Source organism: Chenopodium album, chromosome 6 (assembly GCF_948465745.1).
Source record: "Chenopodium album chromosome 6, dcCheAlbu1.1, whole genome shotgun sequence".
Lineage (NCBI taxonomy): Eukaryota > Viridiplantae > Streptophyta > Magnoliopsida > Caryophyllales > Amaranthaceae > Chenopodium > Chenopodium album.
Window position 1 is genome coordinate 52,673,716 of NC_137839.1, and position 22,764 is coordinate 52,696,479.

At 36.6% G+C, this 22,764-nt stretch overlaps 1 protein-coding gene across 1 annotated transcript in view; it reads right to left on the reverse strand.

The window, feature by feature from the left end:
• The window catches only part of LOC145634895 (ornithine aminotransferase, mitochondrial-like), a 43,396-nt gene that overhangs the window by 15,510 nt on the left and 5,122 nt on the right, over positions 1-22,764 (reverse strand). The window contains exons 2-8 of the mRNA XM_081686227.1: positions 15,236-15,344; positions 14,783-15,013; positions 14,330-14,489; positions 13,439-13,494; positions 4,377-4,529; positions 3,310-3,407; positions 2,741-2,821 (exon numbers count right to left, since the gene is read on the reverse strand). Coding sequence (XP_081542353.1) covers positions 2,741-2,821; positions 3,310-3,407; positions 4,377-4,529; positions 13,439-13,494; positions 14,330-14,489; positions 14,783-15,013; positions 15,236-15,344 — 888 coding nt within the window. The remainder of the gene's footprint in view (positions 1-2,740; positions 2,822-3,309; positions 3,408-4,376; positions 4,530-13,438; positions 13,495-14,329; positions 14,490-14,782; positions 15,014-15,235; positions 15,345-22,764) is intronic.

Below are 22,764 nucleotides of genomic sequence, written 5' to 3' on the forward strand. Positions count from 1 at the left end.
TTGATGAGTTCAATTCAAGATGATATACCATGGTGCATAATGTTTGCTGATGATATTGTGTTCATTGATGAGACGAATGAAGGCGTAAAAAGTAAGTTGGAACTGTGAAGACGTACTTTGGAGTCCCGTGGCTCGAAGGTGAGCAAAAGTACAGAGTATTTAAAATGTAAGTGTAGCGGTGTGAGAATCAATAAGGCACGGGTAATCACGTGGATGGGAAGAGTTTTTAAAGTTGTGAGGTCTTCCGATATCTGGGATCTATTATTCAAAAGGATAGAAAATTGGATGGAGATGTAGCTCATATGATCAAAGCGGGTTAGTTGAAGTGGAAGAGTGCGACTGAGTTTTTTACAACATTGCCACGTGCATAAGATGAATGTGGCACAGATGCGTACGTTGCGATTGATGTGTGGTCATACAAGAAAGGATCGTGGAATGAGATGATAAGGAAAAGAGTATGGGTTACATTGATTGAATACAAGATGAGGGAGAATCGCACAAGATGGTTTGGCCATGTAAGAAGGAGACCAAGTGACGCTCCAGTAAGGAGGCTTGAAGAATTGCAAAGTGTTGGCCGAGAGGTAGGGGAAGACCTAAGAAAACTTGGAAGTGGGTGACGACATGAGTGTTTTGAGGATTAAGGAAAATATGTTGTTGGATAGGGTGGTGTGAAGGGAGAAAATTCATGTCAGTGACGTGATTATATATACTTTCTAAATTTATTTTCGTATGGAAAAATTGTCAAAAATAATACAACCTTTGAGTGGTCCGCTAAAAACAAGTCAATCTTTTAATTATTTCTGAATAATACAAACTTGGTGAGTTATTCGCTTTAAATAAGTTATTTTATCTACAACTTATTTTGCCGTTTAATTTTTTTATTTATCTTATAAACTTATTTAACAGTTTAAATAAAATTATACAATGCCACTTGTTCCATATAACATTTTCATCGGATAACTAATCGATTTTAACTTGTTTAAAGCGGATACCTCTCAAAGTTTGTATTATTCATAAATAATTAAATGATTGACTTGTTTTTGGCGGACTGCTTAAAGTTTGTATTATTTTTACAATTTTTCCTTTTCATATTTTATTTTATTTTTAGCCCACCAATGTTTTATGAACTGTAATGTTTTCCTTTGTAAAAGTTTTCTCAAATCATTATGTTTTCTACTTCACCGTTTTAACTAGTGTTATTAAAATCACGATTCGGATTGTAGATCTCAATCCACCCAAACGATTTGGTAGAATCGCTCGGCGATAGGATCGCTCATGGAATCAGTAGAATCGGTTAGAATATGTGGAATCGGACCAATTCCATAATTCTAAACCGATTTTAACAATTCCACTCCTGCATAAAGTCTGATTTTCCGAAACCCATAACTTTTGATAGCAAAGTCGAAATAAGGCTTATAATATATTGTTGGGAAGCTCTTGAGGTCTACTTCCTAATAAAATTGGTCCCGCACCCATATCATTTATATATTTTATGTTATACCCTAATGAATGTAAAGGTATCATAGTTGAGCCTAACTTTAATCAATGACTTATATATTATTCAATATAAATCATACTTAAAGCTTATCAAACATTAATATAAAGAAATTTTAAAATTCTATCCAACCATTTAAATATTTTGGGCAAAAGAATATATTCACGAGTCTTATACACTAACTTTGGGCATATATACACTTTTATAATATGAGTTTGTCGTAGTTGTCATTCGATCTTTAGCTATCTCTTTGAAATGAACTAACTTGACACTTAGTATTCTATTGTCAATGCATTTTTTATTAAGGGAAACAATTTTAGGAGTCAAGAACATTATTTTTTTTTCATAAATTTAACAACAATTGTCTCGTACTCTTGTGATAAATATTATATACCAATATTATGACTTGATAGAGTACTGTGTGACTTATCCGCGTGCGAAATTACTTCTAAAACTATTTTATGTTTGTATTGTCGATATTGTGTTATCAACACTATATATTATTATCATTCTCATTGCTTGAAAATTATGTATGTAATCATTTATTACATTTTGAAGCCCAATTTTTCACCTTTGTAGAATCGAATCGTATTATCGATTCGATTCTACCCCACTCATCGATCCAAGGTAGAATCTCGATTCTAATAACTATGGTTCAAACCACTCTTAAAAAAAAATTATTAAATTTTATTCTTGATTCTCTTTTAAAACTCCCCTAATTTTTCTTATATGCTTTGTCGTTTACTCACTTTACTTTCCTTTTTTCAAACTCTTTTAAATGATGATTTTGTTATGTCCTTTTCTTTATATCGTACGATTCCTTATGACGATTCATGTTAGCCAACCCTAAATCTTTTTGGGACTAAGGCTTTGTTGTTGTTGTAGTAGTCTATCTCTCTCAAATAACCCCACATGCACATATGCACTCTCAATTATTAGTTTTAAGGAAGCTACAATCTCCTTAATTCTCGTAAAAAAAAAAAAAAAAAAAAAAAAAAAAAAAAAAAAAAAAAAAAAACCAAAAAGGCTTTGTAGTTTGTACTATATGACCATGACCCAAGAATGCCACATACACCCAAGTCTAAGAATTTTTAAATTCAAAACACCTACTCAAAAGGCCATGCATGATCTGTATCCCTCTAGTTATTGTCTTGACATGCTAGGACAGACAAACTGCATGAGTATTTTAACTTAAGACTTTCACAGTTTCAAGGACAAAATTATGCAAGCAATACATTTAAGTACCTCTCAGCAAGCCCTTCCTCTCTGAGAACATCTAGTGATGCAACAGCAATCGCACTTGCCAATGGATTTCCACCAAAAGTACTGAAAATGAATGATAGTGATAAAGCTTATTAGAAATAAAGAAAATGACATAATCAGCAGATATATACCAAAAAAACCAAATTACATGAGAAATGATTAATTTTTCAGGTCATTAAGCATAGCATTGATCAGAGGGCTTTGACTGCAGTATAAAGTGAACGATGTACCAACAGTCCACTTGTATCCATAGTAAAAGCTAGATAAATCCTAGTAAGCCATATAAATACACATCAACAAATTATAAAGATCACGCTCTACTTGCAAACAAACAATATATTCCATATCAATATATACCAGTGCATTTCAACATTTCAAATATTTTTTCAAAAGGTTTTTTCAAATTTAAAAAAAAAGAAAAAAAAAAACAAAAAACTAAAAGGCAGTAATTATGAGTGTTAATACAGAAAAGGTTAGGGTATATACAAATTAAGCCATGGACAAATGGAACAGAAATCATATTGTATCATAAGCATCATAGAAATACAAACCTCCCATGTTCTCCAGGTCGAAAACACAGCATCACATCTTTGTCAGCAAGAACAGCGCTGACAGGCATTACTCCACCTCCCAAAGCTTTTCCAAGGATCTACAGGCAAATAATAAACAACATTTTAAAGGCATACTTCTGATGATGGTAAGTTGTACTAATTTAACAGTGACAGTAAAATCAAAGTTTGTAGAATCATAATAGGAGAGAGAAGAAAGAATACTCCTTCCAATCCTAAATGTTCATGTCATTTTGACTGTGCATGTTTGTCAATGCATTATTTGGACCATAAACATCTATCTACAGTTGCATAAAAAGAAAAAAATAGTAGTTTAATATTAATAAACTACTCAATAAAATGAATCAAATAAGACCCAACATGACTATGTTATGTTTTATATATTGAGAGTAATTTAGAAGATGTTCTCAACTTATAAATAGTGTCAAGATTCTAAATAGGAAGAACAAAAAGGATCCAATGGAGTATAAAAGGAAAACCAAGAATCATTTCTGTACCAAATTAATGGAAATATCAAGACCAATCATCCTTCTATTAGAGGCCGTCACAAAATTTTCCTAAATCTTCACTCGATCAAATTAATTTTAACTATGGGGCAACCTTTTCAAAACAAAATCTCAACGTTGCTAGAGTGTTGGGCTGGTTAAAAATAATAATAATGTGTCATGAGCTAATTGGCCATCAAAATTTTTGTTTTACTCAGTAATATATTAAGACAATATATTCATACCTCTCGATCTTCACAACCACTTGGTCTAATAATATATACCAAACAGAAGTAGAAGAAACTGCTTACAAAATCATATGATGAAATTTACATTTAAATCATTTTTGTACGCACATAATTCCTCCTTCAATTAATTTTTTCTGCCTAAGGTGCGGAAGGCCGGAAGCTCTAAAATGCCATGTTTGGTATGCTTCATAAACACAAAATGAAAAATACAGATGGATCCTTATTGATGACATTATGATTGATTCTCCCCTCTCCAGACATTCCAATAAAATGCAACAAACATTAAAGATGCTAATGCACACAAAAATAGTCTTACAACAAGATCTGGACGAACACCTTCCCAGTCACAAGCAAGCATTTTTCCAGATCTTCCAAGGCCAGATTGAATTTCATCAGCAATCATCAATATTCCATATTTTGTGCATAGATCCCTGACAGCTTTTAAATAACCTTCTTTAGGAACTATAACCTGCAAAGATGAAAAAGGTTCTGTAAAAAAAGATATGTTAATTAAGAGAAGAAACAAAAAATTAAATAGGATGATGAGTTCCACTCAGGGAGACGTAAATGAGAAAATAAAGAAGTCACTTTCTTTATACTTGCTTTTCTTATATAAGATAAAGTTAGAAAATATTTAAAAACCAGCATGAACACAGAGAAGACTAAGGTCAGCCTTTTCTTTGATAAGGATACAAATTTTATTTAGCAACAGCAACAACAAAAGAGTACCAAAAGTCCACCAAAAATCAGGGCCAAAGAAAAAAAGAGCTCCAAACTCTCAATACATCAGAAAAGGGCACACTGCTATGATCCCCATGTGAGTGCTCCCAAAAAAAACGCTAAATAAACCATTCCTCACATAGAGTAACCAACAAAGGCTCCCGATCTTGGATAATCTTACTAGACCCCTACCACAATATCACCACATAACGGCCAAATGCATCCTGACACAATAACTCTTGTTGCTTTCAACTTCCAAACTTCACATATGGTATCTGAAGATAACTCCGAGTAGAAAAAAACAATTTAAAAAAAATTAAACAAAACTTAGCAATATTATGGAACCATGCAAAAAACAAATGTGCTTTTTCCCTTTTTGCTCTTAGATTTGTTCTGGTAGTTTGGGATTTCTCTTACAGCAAGCATGTATTGGCTAAACAGGAGTTTTTTGATGGCTAAAAAATGCCATGTGACCATGACCATGAAAAAAACATACTTCCTCCGTTCTCTTTTACTCACAACGTTTAACAATTTGCACTATTCACGTTCTCTCATTCGATCACCTTTATTGATATACATATTAGACAACATATAGTAATGTGGGAACTTGTTAGATTGTAACGCCCTTGTTAGCTGTAAATGTAAACTCGAGTATTCAAGCAATAAAGATATGATTTTTTTAGGGAAGAAGGCTGTTGTTTCATTGATTCAAAAATGGAAGCTTTAAACAAAATGGTGACTCGAGGCCACTAGTCTCAAGGGAGTACCTTTAGGGCACCAATCTCCTATCCTAGAATTTACGAATTCACAGCCTACCAACACACTCCCCCCTCCCCTTTGTTATATACACATATCAAGCCAAAAGCAAAAGAGACAAAAATGTAATATGGCAGCTGTCACTGATTGGTGCACTGATTTGATGGCCTTCCCTGCTGTTGTCCTTTCTTGCCCCAACGCTCATAAGTAATCCAATCATTGTGCTTGCTCTTGCTCTTCTCAGCAGTCATTACATCTCCCCCCCCCCCCCCCCCCTCAAGAGTCACCTTGTCCTCAAGGTGAAATGATGGAAATCTCTCTTGAATAGTGCTTGCTTCCTCCCAAGTAGCTTCAATTAAGGGTAACCCTTGCCACTTAATTAGCACCTCTTGAGCCTTGGGGTTACTTGCAGCAGCCCTAATGTCCAGTACACTCTCTGGCTCAGCTCTTAACTCGAGCTCCTCTGTTAGGTGCTGAGGTATCGTGGGGCTTACCAAGTGTTCACCTATTGCGCGTTTGAGTTGAGACACGTGGAATACGGGGTGTACTCTGCAAGTTTGTGGCAGTTCCAGCTTGTATGCTACCTTTCCAATACGTTGAACCACTTTGAAGGGACCGTAAAAGCGCGGTGCTAACTTCACATTGGGAATCCTTGCAAGAGATTTTTGCCTATATGGCTGCAACTTCAAATAGACCCAATCATCAACCTGAAATTCCTCTTCCCTCCTCTTGTCTGCGTGAAACTTCATCTTGTTTTGAGCTCAAATCAGGTTCATGTGCAAGTCATCTATCACCACATCTCTCTTGAAGCCATTCTTCCAGCCTATCAACTGGGGTCTGCCCACGACCTACTTTAATTAGCTTGGGTGGTTCCCTTTGATAAACCACTTGAAAAGGTGTGAACCCCGTAGAAGAATGATAAGAAGTATTATAGGCATACTCCGCCCAATGCAGCCATTTTCCCCATGATTTGGGCTTACCATTCACAAAACAACGCAAATAGGTCTCAAGAATTTTGTTAACGATCTCGGTTTGACCATCGATTTGTGGGTGATATGAAGTGCTTCGCTTGAGGTCCGTCCCTTGTAGCCAAAACAGTTCCTTCCAAAACACACTCATAAAAATGCGATTCCTATCCGAAACAATTGAGGTTGGCATTCCATGGAGCCGTACAATCTCCTTAGTGAACACCTCGGCTACTGTCAAAGCACTATAAGGGTGCTTCAACCCAATAAAATGCACATACTTAGACAACCTGTCAACTACCACCAACACCGAATCCATCCCTTTCGAAAGGGGAAGCCCTTCCACAAAATCCATTGAGATGTCTTCCCATATGGCCTCGGGAATGGGTAAAGATTGCAGCAAACCCAAGGGTTGCAATTGTGAGTGTTCGGCATGTTGACACACGGCACATTGCCTTACATACGCGCCAATTTCTTTTCGCATTCCCAACCAATACCATTCCGAGGCTATCCTCAAATATGTTTTAGTTTCCCCTTGATGTCCTCCAACCGGACTATCGTGGTATTCTGCCAGGTGATTAGGAACGACCCCTTAGGAATCACCACTCTTCCTTTGAATGGCAACCTCTCCCTCTCCAATGTGAAGCCTACATGAGCCTTAGCATGTGCTGCCAGGTCTACTATAATCCGACTTAAGTCTTGGTCAGCCTTGACTTCCTTCTCCAATTCTTCCCAATTGATTCCCACCATTGAAATTAAATTTGCTAACCCCTTCTCGGTTCCTCCCTTTCTAGACAAGGCATCGGCTACCCGGTTACTAGCCCCGGGTTTAAATTGGATCTCAAAATCAAACCCCAACAATTTCCAAACCCATTTTTGATATTCCCCACTTACCTCCCTTTGCTCCATAATCTACTTCAAATTTTGTTGGTCGGTCCTCACAACAAAGTGTTGCCCAAGGAGGTAATGGCGCCATTTAACTACCGCCAAGCAAATTGCCATTAATTCTTTTTCATTAATGGCTTTAGCTTGCGATTTTGGCCCCAATAATTTGCTGGAAAATGCCACAGGCCGAGCCTCCTGCATTAGTACCGCGCCCAGCCCATAGCCTGAAGCGTCAGCTTCAATTATGCTCTTACCGAAGTTTGGCATAATTAAAACAGGGGCCGAAACCATGGCCGATTTCAGCCTCTCAAAAGCTGTTGTAGCTTCACTTGACCACCCAAAATTATCCTTGCGTAATTGTTCGGTCAAGGGCCTTGCAATTTAAGCATACCCTCTTATGAATTTCCGGTAAATCCAAGGAACCCACGCAATTCTTTCAGATTTTGTGGGATAGGCCAATCCACCATGGCCCTTACTTTCTCAAGGTCGACCGCCACTCCATCCTTGGACACTACATGTCCTAAGTAAGCTACCTTAGCTTGGCCGAAATCACACTTCTTGAAATTAGCCACCAAGTTATGCTCCCTTAGTTTGGATAACACCACTTTCATGTGTTCCAAGTGACTATCCTTATCCGGGCTATAGATTAGGATGTCATCGAAAAACACTAGCACGAATTTCCGCAAATATGGTCGAAACACATCGTTCATGAGTGCTTAGAAGGTGGCCGGCGCATTTGTGAGTCCGAAGGGCATCACTAGAAATTCATAATGCCCTTCGTGGGTCCGAAAGGCTGTCTTGTGCGTATCTTCTTCTTTCACTAAAATCTGATGATAACCCGATTTGAGGTCCAATTTCGAAAACACAGCAGCCCCGTGGAGCTCATCAAGTAATTCCTCTATGATAGGAATAGGGTATTTGTCGGGAATTGTTTCCCGGTTCAAGGCCCGGTAGTCTACACAAAACAACCACGAACCATTTTTCTTTTTAACTAACAAAACCGGACTGGAGAAAGGGCTGCCGGAAGGTTTAATTATCCATGCCTCTAGCATCCCTTTGATCAACCTTTCAATTTCATCTTTCTGAAATTGTGGATATCGATAGGGCCTAACGCTCACGGGATCACTCCCCTCCTTCAACACTATAGCATGCTCATGACCAACGTTACAAGGTTCGCGGTAGGTTGCTGCGAATCGCGACCTGATTAGCTCGTACCGGAACACGGTACACGCACGACTCAGTTCGCCGGTGGTCGCGACTCAAGTCGCCGGACTCTGCGACCCAATTTCGTAGCTTTGTAACGTGTAAAAACTCGGCCGTGATTTTGTGAAGACTCCATTGTTAAGCTTGTTGCAGACCCCAAAGAGAGAGAAGGGACAAGGCTACTAGGGTAGGGAGTTGGGTGGGACAGCTGTCCACATTGTGTGGTTTCTTTTATTTTCATCTTTTATTAATTTCTTGACTTTTTGACCCCACTAAAGAAAGTCACGTGATGATTTTGGGGATTTCAATTTTCTTTTTCATTTTTTAAAATTCCACTACTTTTAATTTTCCATTTAAATTTAAATTGTTACATTATTATACTAATATAAAAATAATAAGTACAGTATTAGATTTTTAAACACATCGTACCCATCATACCGGATTCATACATGGTAACGTACCACGTATCGTTTCTGTACCGCGTTTCGAATCGTACCTTGTACCTTGTAACGTTGCTCATGACCACCCTTCAGTGGCAGCCACTAGGGGGACAAACACCCCTCTGAACTGCTCTAAAACCTCGGTCAACCACCCTGGCACATCTGTTTCTTCTGCTTCTGCCACCTGCCCTGCCTTCTCAACACTATTAACTTCCACCCAAAATCCTCCCCGTTCATGTCGTAAATTTCTGATCACGGCCTTGAGGGTGACTCGAGTTCGAGTCAAGGCAGGATTCCCCTCCAAGGTCACCTTCTCTTCACCCACCATAAAACTCATGAGATGAGTTTTCCAATTGTGTACGACCGGCCCAAGCTTCTCCAACCATTCAATTCCCAAGATTAAATCTGCATTACCCAACTTCAATGGCAAGAAGTTTTCGACCACCACAAATCCACCATTAATGACTACCCTCACTCCCTTGCATCTTCCCTTACCAACAATAATGTCCCCATTACCCAAAGAAACCCCAAATTCTTGCATACCTGACACGGGTATTCCCACCTCCGCCACCAAGCCGTCGGAGATGAAGTTATGGGTTGCTCCTGGGTCTACAAGGACCACCACCGACCTTGGCCCCACTCTCCCTTCGAGTTGCATTGTTTTCGGGTTAGAGATACCCACTACCGAGCACAAAGTGACCTTGGGTGATAGTTCTTCTTCGCTGGTGTCGTCGGCGGCGGCCCTCGAAGGACCCACATCGCCGTCGTCTGTTCCCCCTAGAATGAGAACACTCATTTCTCGGTTCTTACACCGATGTCCGACACTCCAGCGCTCATCACAGCAAAAACAAAGGCCTTTCGCCTTTCGATCTTGATGTTCGGCGTCGGTTAACCGTCGTGGTTCACCGGTCTTGACTAAAGTGGTGTTGGTAGACCTTGCAAAATTAACAGCCTGAGATTCAGAAGGGGCTTTTGCCGGCCTTTGAACGTTAAAGCTAGCTGGGTTGGAGTCCCGTAAGCTTGTATGAGTCCAGGCCCACTTGGCCTAACTAAGCTTTTAGGCCCAGATCCGCTACTGCTAGCCATGGAACTACCCGACCCAAAATAACCGGTTCCCTTCTTATACCCACCAACCCGGTTCCTCTCTTCGACCGGACCCGCTATTTCCATAGCTTGTTCCAGATTAAAAGGATTCATCAACCTCACATCTTTGATGTCATCCTTTAGTCCGTTAATAAAGTGCCCCATCATTATCGTCTCCGGTATGTCCTCTAACGGAGCAGACAACTCGATGAACCTCTTGCGATATTCCGTCACCGTCGTCTCCTGAGTCGCCGCCAACCATTGCTTGTGAAGGCTGCCGGCGTAGGTTGGCTGGAACTGGCGCAAAATACGGCTCTTCATGTTGTCCCAGTTAGGTATAGGTCGCCTCCTATTTTCCCATTGGAACCACCTCAAAGCATCGCCTTCCATGGTGGAGATAGCGGCTTGTAGTTTCTGATCCTCCGTGAGTCCAACGGTGGTCGCCGCCGCCGTTTAAATCATTCAAATTCCACATTCCAAAGTTCATCCCCTGTCCTTGGTCGTGGTTTCTCAGATTCACCAAATTTCGCAACTCTTCGAAAAATTGGGTTTGGGTGGTGGTGTTTACCGTCATATGTGCCTCCTGTTGTTGCCAGAACAACTCGAATCGGTGGTCAAGCCGATGTACGGCCTCCTCCATCGATTTCTTCAGGGACTCCTCCTCCTGGGTCTTCAACGCTGTTTCTAACGCTCCTAGTTGAGTTTGAACTCCGGCCATTTGTTCTTCTAAGGTATCACACCTCTGAGTTGCAAAAATAACCATTTTTTCTCTTTTTATTATTATTATTATTTTTTTTTTTAATAATAATGAGAGTTGTGGTGTGGTGTTTTCCGGTGACGGCAGTCGCAGGATCACCACTCTGATACCACTTGTAACGCCCTTGTTAGCTGTAAATGTAAACTCAAGTATTCAAGCAATAAAGATATGATTTTTTTAGGGAAGAAGGTTGTTGTTTCATTGATTCAAAAACGGAAGCTTTAAACAAAATGGTGACTTGAGGCCTGGCCTCAAGGGAGTACCTTTAGGGCACCAATCTCCTATCCTAGAATTTACGAATTCACAGCCTACCAACACACTCCCCCCTCCCCTTTGTTATATACACATATCAAGCCAAAAGCAAAAGAGACAAAAATGTAATATGACAGCTGTCACTGATTGGTGCACTGATTTGGTGGCTTTCCTGCTGCTGTCCTTTCTTGCCCCTGCGCTCATAAGTAATCCAATCATTGTGCTTGCTCTTGCTCTTCTCAGCAGTCGTTACATAGATTTGTCTCAATTTACAATTTTCCCAATATCAATTTTTTATGTTTTTTACTTTTCTATAATTATAAATAAAAAGAAAAAAAATTGGAGGGGGGGTGTTCAATCATGTATTGGAAAACGTGAAAGTCAAAACGTTGTGGGTAAAAATGAACAGAGGAAGTATAATTTTGTTTCATCTCTAGCAAGACTAGGAGTAGTAAAGAGCCTAACCAAATAACTGATTATTCGAGACTGACTCTGCTATATGATGTGTTAAACATGATCCTTTGACGATAAATCTAATTTATTGTTTCAATGACAACAGTCGTGATTATACAAAATTTCGGCTCAATACGAATATTAAAATAAAAAAAAATAAAAAAAAACGAGGAAAAATGTTGTACTTTCCTATATTCCCATTATAATCCTACCAAAAAGCTTAAGAACAAGGAGGTTAATTTTAAAATAAATTTCCTCTTAAAATTATTGGAAAAGAATCAAGCAATGTATCGTGAGGGGCTTGTTATGAACACAGCATGCAAAGTGATTTTGGGAAGGTTTTGGTGCATGGATTATTTATTTTGGTGATGAGGGGCATTGTGTTTATAAATTTATTTTTTAATTATAAAATTTAATATTGAAATTATATACTCCCTTATGTCTTTTAAGGGTTACACCTGGTTATATCATCAGTTTTATTTAAGTGTTACACTTCTATCTAAAGTAAAATACTACATTTATGTATTCTGTCTCACTCTCTCATGATTCCCCCCTGTTACTTAATTTTATTGCTTCTATAATCTTACATTTATCACATTTGAATAACAATTAACTCCCTCTGGTGCTTTGGTTTAACAATGGGTGTCGCATGTCGACATAACACAACTCCACAGCTCTGAAAAATTGTTAATGTCAATGATGTGTATGAAAACAAGTGTCAATATCCTACTATTTGACCCAAATTTCTTCAATGTAACTTTCAGATCTGGGATTCAGATCAAAAACCTATATACCGGTTCATGAGTTGTAGGACACCTACAAACAATAAAACAATATGGCCACCAGTGGATTTCAAAACATGGTATAGATTGCCGATCGGCATGTGCTGGAGGCCCGTTGTGGTGGCCAAGTTTGGGACAGTGGTAAGAACGCGAGAATATAGGGTCTTTAACCCTCTCCTAATCGTCAATGTTTTTAGAAAGTGACGACCCTACTTATGGGATTAAGGCTTTGATTGATTGACTGATTGTTTTTAGAAAGAGGAAATGGAATTAAAAGTTAAACCCCGCTTAAATTCTTCAGTTACCACCTTTCTATCTCTCCAACTTCTGCCACATAGGGTTCACTGCTTAGACCTGAACACCTTCACCTAGATCTTCCTCCCTCCTTGTTTATTATTGGGCTGTTTTTGTTGACTTAGGTTTGAGTAGGTAGTTTTTACCCGAGTGTAAACTGGTATATCCATACCATATTTTATACCCAGATCAGTGTCAGGGTTATCGACCTGGATATGGGGCATTTTTCAGTGTCCGAGTAACACAGCTCGTGACCCACCCAACCCATTAAACCCGTTGAAAAAGGCAACCCACAAATGACCCTACTTGATACAAGTCTGACCCAACCTTCCCAATTGCTAGATCTATTTCACATCAAAGTGATATTCTGGAAATCAAATTCCCAAACCTGAGGTCTCCCTCCACTTCAGGTCTACAAAACACAATTGAGGTCTCCCTCCACTTCAGGTCTACAAAACACAATTCCATCTTACACAGGAATCCCTCTTCTCCTTACCAAAATCAAGCCCAGACTACATCCCTTAGAAGTCTCTCCAATCTCTTGGAGAGTAAAAGAGCATGGGAATGCACCTGAAGCTTATAAAGATGAAGAAGAAGAAGATTAATACCACAAAAGAAATTAAGAAAATAAAAAAAATCTAAAATAAAAAAGCTTCCTCAAAAGTCCGATGAAAACCACATTCAGATTAATACAAAAATAAGCACTCAAACAACTACAGCAATCTTGAGAATCAAAGCAATCTTGAGAATCAAACCCAGTAAATAAATGGGAGATCTTAGTATCTTACCCCTGCCTCCCCTTGAATGGGTTCAAATAAGAATCCAGCAATATTATCTCCATGCTCTGTGGTCCACATAACAAGAAAGATTCAGACAAGATATAACATTGAAAAAGTCATCTGATTCTCGATCCCAGTAAACAAGAATATCAACTTTAAGATTTATATTCAACAATCAGACTTTCAAGGTAAAGTGTGACATGCTCATAAAATATGTAGCATATAAATGATGCAAAAAGGTTGTAAAATCCTCAGCTGGTACTTGACTTACTCCACTCACAATCAACAGAATTGACTCGGGTGAGACAAGTTAATGAAGTTGACCCATCAAGCAGGGCCACCTAAAATGCTTTCAGACTTTATCAAAAACGGGGTCAAGAAATATTGCTTCACAATGAAGAATGTTCGGCGGCTTCATCCTTGACTTGAAACTCTATCGTTAAACAAATTAATCACATAAGTCAATAGCACCTTTCCATTACTTTTCTTCAACAACTTGAATGATACTTGAAACAACTATTACACAGTTGTACATGATTACAATTTTTTAATTATACTCTACAAATAACAATCGAAAAAAGTGAACCTGCTATGGAAAACATTAAAATGATAATAAACTTGTCATTTAATGGATTAAAGATACAAATTTGAGCCAAGTTTTTGGGTCACAACGATATGACAAGTCTAAACACAAACCCTAATATAGATAGAAATTATTGCACATTTCTTAGTTGAGGCACAGGTTCAGATTCCTCCAAATTCAAAGACAGATCAAGAATCTATAAGACTATCCAGATTAAACAAAAAAATTGAAACCATATCTGAGTGTACTATATTCCGGCAACATGGGCAAGCTTTAATTAAATGCATTCATACATTTAGAATAAAAATACTTCAGACCTTCAAATATTTTTTCAAGGGCAACTTCATCTCCAAAATCAACTTTGAGATGACCCGGCAACAAAGGACCGAAACCACGGGTCGCTTCATTGTCACAGCTCATTGAGATGACAGCTAGAGTGCGACCATGAAAGCAACCGCAACAAGAAACAATAATGGCCTGCGATTTTAAAAAAGTAAATTGATCTATAAACAATACAATAAAACAATAATCCAAGAATGCAACATGACTAGGTTGGTTGGATAACAAATGAGTTGTAAGCTACAATTTCTCATGCTCAATTACATAGGATGATTGATAAACATAAATGAGAGAATGAGACTTCCCAAATAAACCATACTCATCTAAACCATGCAGCTCAAGCTTCAATCACAGGCAATACCCAGAGTTGAAATCCTCAACCAAATAAAATACAAAAAACACATACACCATGAATATAAGATTAATCCCACCTCATTATTAGGAATCTTTTTTTTTTCATAACCCCACTTTCTTGCAAGCTTGAGAGCAGTTTCTACCCCTTCGGCCCCAGTATTCATTGGAAGCACCATATCATATCCAAACATACTAGTTATCATCTCGGCAAATACGGGAAACCTGTCATTGTAGAAAGCTCTAGAACTGAGAGTGAGCTTTTCTGCCTGCTCAATTAATGCCTTCATAATCTTAGGGTGACAATGTCCCTACATGAAGAAAGGAAAAGTCAATCAACTTCATAAACAGTTTCCCTACTATTCAATTACCAAAAATATCAAAGAGATGGGGAAAACAAGTAACATAAAAATTAAAGTTTTGACAAGCTTAAATATCAGGGATAATCATACTCCGGGCACTGGAATACACAAGTGAGTAGATTGTTTGGTAGATATGCCAAAACCAGGGATGGGCAGCGGCTCAAAATATACCTGGTTAACAGCAGAGTATGCAGACAGAAAGTCAAGATACTTGTTCCCCTCTGGATCCCATATTGAAGATCCTCTTGCTTGAGAAAAAACCATGGGAATTGGATGGTAACTGCATGTGAACAATAAAAACCTGTCAACAACAAAGCGTACCACTCTAGTATACAAAGTAAGCATAATTTGCATTCCCTCTACATTATTCCCTTACAACAAAAGTGTCAAGTGGGAGGGAAAAAAAAAAGGTGTGCACCTATACCACCACCCTCCCATGTCATTGCGCAACTCTATACTTTTCATTCTTTCATACTACATATACATAGATGAGAATGTGAATAGGATTGGCTCTGGCATATTTAAAATCGCTGGTATTTTACGAGTTTACTGTTAGGTTTGGAATGTATGAACAGTTGTCCAAGGCATAAGGATGCATAGCTTTGGAGTTAAGCTACAGGTTGACTGCTTGGTACGAAGCAATGATGGATGGCAATGGGCTAACTTCAAATGAGCATATATCAAAATCTAGAAATAATATTGAGATTATTCAAGTTGGAGGTGATAGCTTGTCTAGAGAGCTTTCCAATGACCTAGTCATAAGCTCGTTTTGGACAAGAAACAAGGAAGTTATGGCCGTTTTACAAAGAATTGTCTGCACTATGAGAAAGTTCGCCCGAACCTAGAAAAGGTTTGCCCGAATTTAAAGGGAAAACTGACCCAAAGTCCGAACCATGGCTTGGTTCACCCAACATCTTGCCCCTGTTTTCTATGGTTTAGCATTTTAAGTAGCGTGGCTTATTTATGGCAGTAGGATTGTTTTATTACGCCTTCCACTATGTATACTCATATTTAGTCTGTAATAGTCAAAGAGCCTCAAATGTAAAAGTCCCAACACTTAATATTTATGGCCGTGGGAATGTTTAGTCTGTCAGGTGGGAGCTTTCATGGTGCTTTGAAAGCTTTCAAACTATATTATTCTTCATCTCTATAGTGAATTGGTGGGTTTTTATCCTGATTCTCTGGCTTCTCATGGTGAATTTTCTTTTGTCTTGTTGTTTACTTGTTTTTTGTCTTCGTTATTGTTAATTATCATTTATCGTGTACAAGCTAGCACAATTTGTTCTCACTTTCATTTATAGCTATCATGACAAAGAATTGACTAAACAAAGAATTTTCAAATACACAATGTAGTAAATAAGGAAACTTATTTTAAAATTACACTTGAACATGTACTTTGTATCTCTAAACCATGTCCATTGTGAAGAAATCTTTGGCTATAAAAATTTGTAATAACTAAAATATGAATTTAAAATTCTACTATGCTCTATGTGTTGAGTAAACTTTGTTATAATATAAATGCAACACTTTTGTCTGGGGAAAGTTTTAAAATTCTAAACAAAGTTACCTTTTTGCATGTGGGTTCTCATATGTCTCACTTCCTCAATCTATCTCTTTAACATATGGGCCTTTTTTTTTCTCACTATATTGGCTCCCGTCATCACACGGACTCCTTGACCACTATGCTTCGCCCCCACCCCCCATGTTAAATTTATTTCAATATGAATTTCCAAACAAAGGCGGTATGTGAGCTTCAAAAGGAGATAATAATGGTGAAATGATTGATGTGAAATGTTTATAAACATGTTACAAAATGACATTTTGCAAAAGAACAAGCTGAAAATCCTATGCATACCTACATTTAGATAACAGCACATTGTTAATGGGTAGGATAAGAAATCATAGGATTTTGTGCAATGTTTCCTCATGAGTGAATTTCCTCATTTCTCTTTGCCTCCTAATTAATGTAGTGTGGTGGTTGTCCTCACGTTTAACAATAGATGATGCAAGCATAGTTTGCATGCAACATTTCCCATTCAAATTCTAGAGAATAATTGTTCGGGGTGTAGATTTTCTCAAAAAAAAAAAAAAAAAAAAAAAAAAAAAAAAGAATTGTTAAGGGTGTGTTTGGCATCATTGCTGTTTTTGGTTTTTTTGTTTTTTACCCCAAAAATAAAACAAAACAGTGTTTGGTAAAATTGCTTAAAAAAACAACTTTACAACTATTTTATAAAAAATTAAACAGTAAACCTAAAACACCTAAAAGGAGTTTTTGAGGTTTTGTTTTATTTTTTACAAATAATAAACCCTATCAAGCGTATTATCATTGTACGTATCTCCTCCAAATTCAATATTTCATCTTTCTTCCTCAAGCAATAATCATTCTCAAGATTCAAGGAGCAATTACAGGCATGGAGCGTTCTCCATTCTCGTTTTTTTTTTTTTTTTTTTTTTTTTTTTTTTTTTTTTTTTTTTTTTTTTTTTTTTTTTTTTTTTTTTTTTTTAATTTTGTTTGTAATCACCATGTTTCTTCTGATTGTTCTTTCTTAATTTATAAAGTTATTGATGTTTTTGTTATTAAATTTGGTTGTATTCAATTTCGTTGATCAAATTGATGATCTTTGTTCTTTATTTTTCTGAATTTTAATTGTTCTTTGTCTAATTTGTATATGATTTAATTTGGGTTTTATATTTAGAGATTTTTTCTCCTGAAGTAATACGATTGTTGATTAATTGTTAGTGTAATTGAATAATTATATCATGTTGTAAATTGAATTTATTGAATTTATGGGCAGAATATCATGTAATTCATGTCAATTCTATAAGTTAATTACAGTATCTACTATCTACTATGTGAACTGGTTGTGCGAGTATAGTAAGGTTATATGGGGGCTGATGTAGGTTTATATGGGATCGCCTACCTAAAGCTAGTATATGGGAACTGGGATGGTTCAATTCTCTTGTGATACGATCTTGTATCAGAAAAGCTCCTAAAGTGATTGTGATCTCATACTCTTTATTTTTCCCCTGATACTTTGGTTGGCTGGCCTACTTTTGCTACTGGTTGATTTTTGTATGATGTACAAAATTATGCTTTATTATTCACTATTCTCTTGCATTTTTCCCTTTTACTTGAGCTGCCTTCTTTAACATCGAGTCAATGAAAAGTATTGATATAACTTCCTCAGTCAAAAATAAAAAAAAAAAAAGAACTGGTTGTGTGAGTTGGGGTAGCTCGTCGATTTTAATCTTCTAAGTGTTTTTGTTGCTAATAAGTCTAGGCCATAGACATGTCGTTTAAAGTAATATGATTTATACATATTGGAGAAAAACTAGTATTAATTTTGTAGTACACTTTATGTGAGCTATATGCCAAGTTAGCTTAAATAATAGGATCAATTACTTTGATAAAGTTTGTATGTTTAATAAACTGGTAATGGCAGACAAATGGTTCTGCTTTCTAAGGACCTAAAATGGAATTAGGTAACTCTTAATAATTTTTTATCTCTAATTCTCTATCACACATTTGTGACATCAGCAATAATAAAATTTTTAATCTTTGTCCTTAAAACGTTCATTGTTAGTCTACTAATAATGGCGTAATGGAGTGTGTTGGATGTGTTGTGCTCTTTTTTTTCTTTCTCTTCTTGCTTTATCTTGTTGCTAGTATGATATTGGTGAAGTTTACATATGCTATTGTTTTTCTAGTTGCTGCACATTGGTTGTTTAGTTGAATTAGATGATTATTATGTCTAATAGTGAATTACTTTATAGATGTCAAATTTGAAAAATGATGAGTGCGAAGATGAAATTGTTGAGATTGAATCATTGAATCTACTGGAGTAGTTGGAGTATGGAATGAAAATATTGAATCTTACCTTATAAGCTTGATAGAGGAGGAGGTAAAAAAAGGAAATAGACCAACAACCACTCTAACCAAGCAAGCTTGGAGGTTTATCAAGCAAAAACTAAAGGAGAAGACAAAAAAGGATTATAGTCAAGAACAACTTAAGAACAAATATAACCAACTAAGAGAAAGATGGAAGGAATTTAGTAAACTAGTACAAGAAACTGGAATGGGATACAATGCTATGACTTATCAACTTTCTGTTGAGGATGCTGTATGGAAAAAGTTGTATGAGGTAATTGTCAATAAGTTTATTTTGATATTCTTTTATGGATCAAGTAGGGACATTTTTAAACTAATACGATTTTATTTTTGTGATATTTGATGTGAATGTATGGTTGTTACAGAAACATAAGTCTGCCAAAACTTTTAGAAAGAAGGGATGTAAGCATTATGATAAATTATGCACAATTTATGGGGATACAACCGCTCCTGGTGCTAGTTCACATCCTTCTACTAAAAGCCCTTTTGAGAGTGAGGATGAAGATGACACAGATGGAGAAGGGGGTGACTCAAGAAAACAATGTGAAGAGGGTCCTAAAAACAAAAAAATCAAGCCTAATGTCAATCGTATGAAACTTAGGGAAAGTGTTAATGTAGCAATGGCGGATGCCTTGGTTACAATGAGTGAAAATTCCAAGAAAAAACTTGAACTTATCGAGAGAAAATTTAATGGCAATGATGAAGGTGGGCATCAGTCCAAGGAGGATCATGATTTGCTCATGGAATGTGTAGATGCACTGAGTGCTCTTGAGGGAATTGATGGAGCTTCATTTGCAAAGACAACTAAACTAATACATGATGATCCATTGTAGAGGAAATTGTTTCTTAGATTTCCAAATGATAGGAAGATAGATTTTGTGCTCAACCTTTAAGCATTGTCTCGTTAGTACAATTTTTATTTCCCTTAAATAAGGCATGTTTGAGTGTTTAAACTCAATTTAGATCTTGTCGTAAGTATGATTTTTTTTTTTTTTTTTTTTTTTCTGAATTTTGTATTTGGGTTTGATTTAATAAAAATAATAATGGAGATAATATTCTATATGCTTGCTTATAACATTTATATGTACTGATAATATACTATATGCTTGCTGATAACATTTATATGTAAAAAATGCAGATAGTTATGGATTTTGACATTGAAGATATCTTATCGGATTCTAATGAGGAAGATTTTCAACAAATATTGACAATTTATATTAACTTACAAAATAACGGGTTCCTTAAAAAGAAACTCCGTTTGCAAAGAATTTCAAAGTTAACAGGTCACCAATATGTCCTTGAATTGCTTAACGGTCATCCAATGACATGTTATGATTTGCTTCGAATGACTCCTCAGATCTTTATTAGCTTGTGTGAAGAATTGAAAAAAAGGGAAAAGTTGCGAGATTCCAAATTTATATCAATTCAAGAACAAGTTGCAATGTTTCTTCTTATTATTTCTCATAATTCGAGGCACAGACTTATAGCGGATAGATTTTAACATTCCTTAGAATCTAATCACCGCCATTTTCGAAAGGTTTTGTATGCCATTGCATCTTTATCGAAGCATTGGATTGTTCCTCCGGCATTTAACGAAACACCTCCAGAAATAAAAAATAACCCAAGATACTAACCGATTTTCAAGGTAATTTTTTGTCATTAATGTTTAATTTTTACATATTATCTATGTATTAATTCATTAAATATGTAGTTTGAATTTAACGATTTATTATAGAATTGCATGGGAGCTATTGATGGAACTCATGTATCAGCACGTGTGCCACAAGATGATCAAATTCCCTATCGTGGAAAAGAAAAAAAGCCTACAATGAATGTAATGTGCGCTTGCTCATTTGATATGAAATTTACATTTGTGATGGCTGGGTGGGAAGGTTCGGCAAATGATTTAAGAATTTTTTGGGAAACAATTACAAATGTAGAAGAAACCAAGTTTCCTATGCCTCCTACTAGAAAGTATTATCTTGTAGACTCGGGCTATACAAATATGCCAGGATTTCTTTCACCGTATCGTGGAGAACGATATCATTTGCGTGATTATAGAGGAGCAACGAGCCCACAAAGTCCTGAAGAAATATTTAATTATACACATTCTTCTTTGCGAAATGTTATTGAAAGATGTTTTGGGGTATTAAAAGCTAGATTTCCCATTCTCAAAGATATGCCTTCATATGACTTAAAACGACAAAAATATATAATTTTGTTGTGTTGTGTTATCCACAATTTTATAAAAATGTGCAAGGACGGAGATCCTTTGTTCATACAGTATGCGGATGAAAATGTCGAACTAGAAGATGATGCAATCAACAATAATGGATCCGAGGACCTAGTGACTCCTTCTGTAAGTCAACAAGAACTTCACAGAATGGCTCAATTTCGAGATCGTTTGGCAACAAGATTGTGGGAAAGACAAAATTCACAATGAAAGTCTTCAACGAGGAATAAATATTACATTGCATTTGACTATTTTATTGTTACCTTTTTTTTTCCGTAGTTGTTCCTTTAAATTTTGTTATAACCTTATTCAATCAATAAATTTATTATTGAAATATATATATATTTTTGTGAAAATAAATAAGCTGCTATTAAAAAAAAAAATAATAATAATAAATAATTATCGGTAGTATAATAGTTGATTAAAGCTATAAATGATTTGGTTGTACTTTGAGAGTTGATTGTAAACTCAAAACTGAAAAATGAAAACAGTTTTTAAAAACAAAGAGTAAAAAACTGAAATCAGTTTTCAGTTTTGAAAAAACAAAAAACTGAAAACGATGTCAAACGAGCCCTTAAGTTTTAATCCTAATAGGATAGGGATTTTAACAGTGATCATCAACAAAATACTCTCCCTCCTTTCACTTCTATCGGATGTTATATTCTTCTGTATACAAATTCCTTCATAAAAATGGAAAAATGGAAATAATAATCCCACTTTTGCTCCATCTTCCCTAAACAATCCCACCTTTTGATTATTCCAAAACAATCCCACCTTTCACCCTAATCTTCTTATAACAGTCCTTTTGACCTTTAACCGGTTAAACCGGGTCTTTTTTTTTTTTTTTTTTCTTACGAGACTCTCTCCTCTCACCATGGCCTCCCGTCCACCACCTACACATCTTACCACCACCTCCATCCTCTGCCGCCTGAACCACCCAACCTCAAAAATGCCTGCTTGGCTACTCCTTGCTGCCCGAATCCCCACTCCCAACTCCTCCTCGATTCCCTACCCCTACCTCACACAAATCACCACACACCTCACGCAACTCACCCCAACCACACAAATAAACACTCGCCACCATTACCACCGAGATCCAGCCTCCCAAGCATTGCCACCGCCTACAACCACCTTACAGCAACCCACACGATTTCATTTCACCCTCCAACTGCAATCCGCAACCCCACACTGAAGTGTAATACCAATTTGTCTTTTTTAATAACCCAATTGTTGTATTTACTTGTTTAGTGGCGGAATTGAAGCCGACTAATTTATGTTTTTGGTTTCATTTAGAGTATTTGGGTTGTTTGTGATGTTTACAGAACAAATACAAAGTTGAAATAGTATTATTTCAAAAATCGTATACTTTAAGCTAATAAATTAATGTCATAATATACCAAATGTGTAGGTGTTGGTGATGAATTTGATATTGATCCTGCAATTGAATTTTGATTGATTCTTAATGGTAGTGATTGTGATAGTGTACTTATTGCTAGTCAATTACATTATTAGATGATTTTTCCTATCAAAATGAACGAACTTTTATGTTAAAGTAAAATGAAAAGAAGTTAGAGGTGA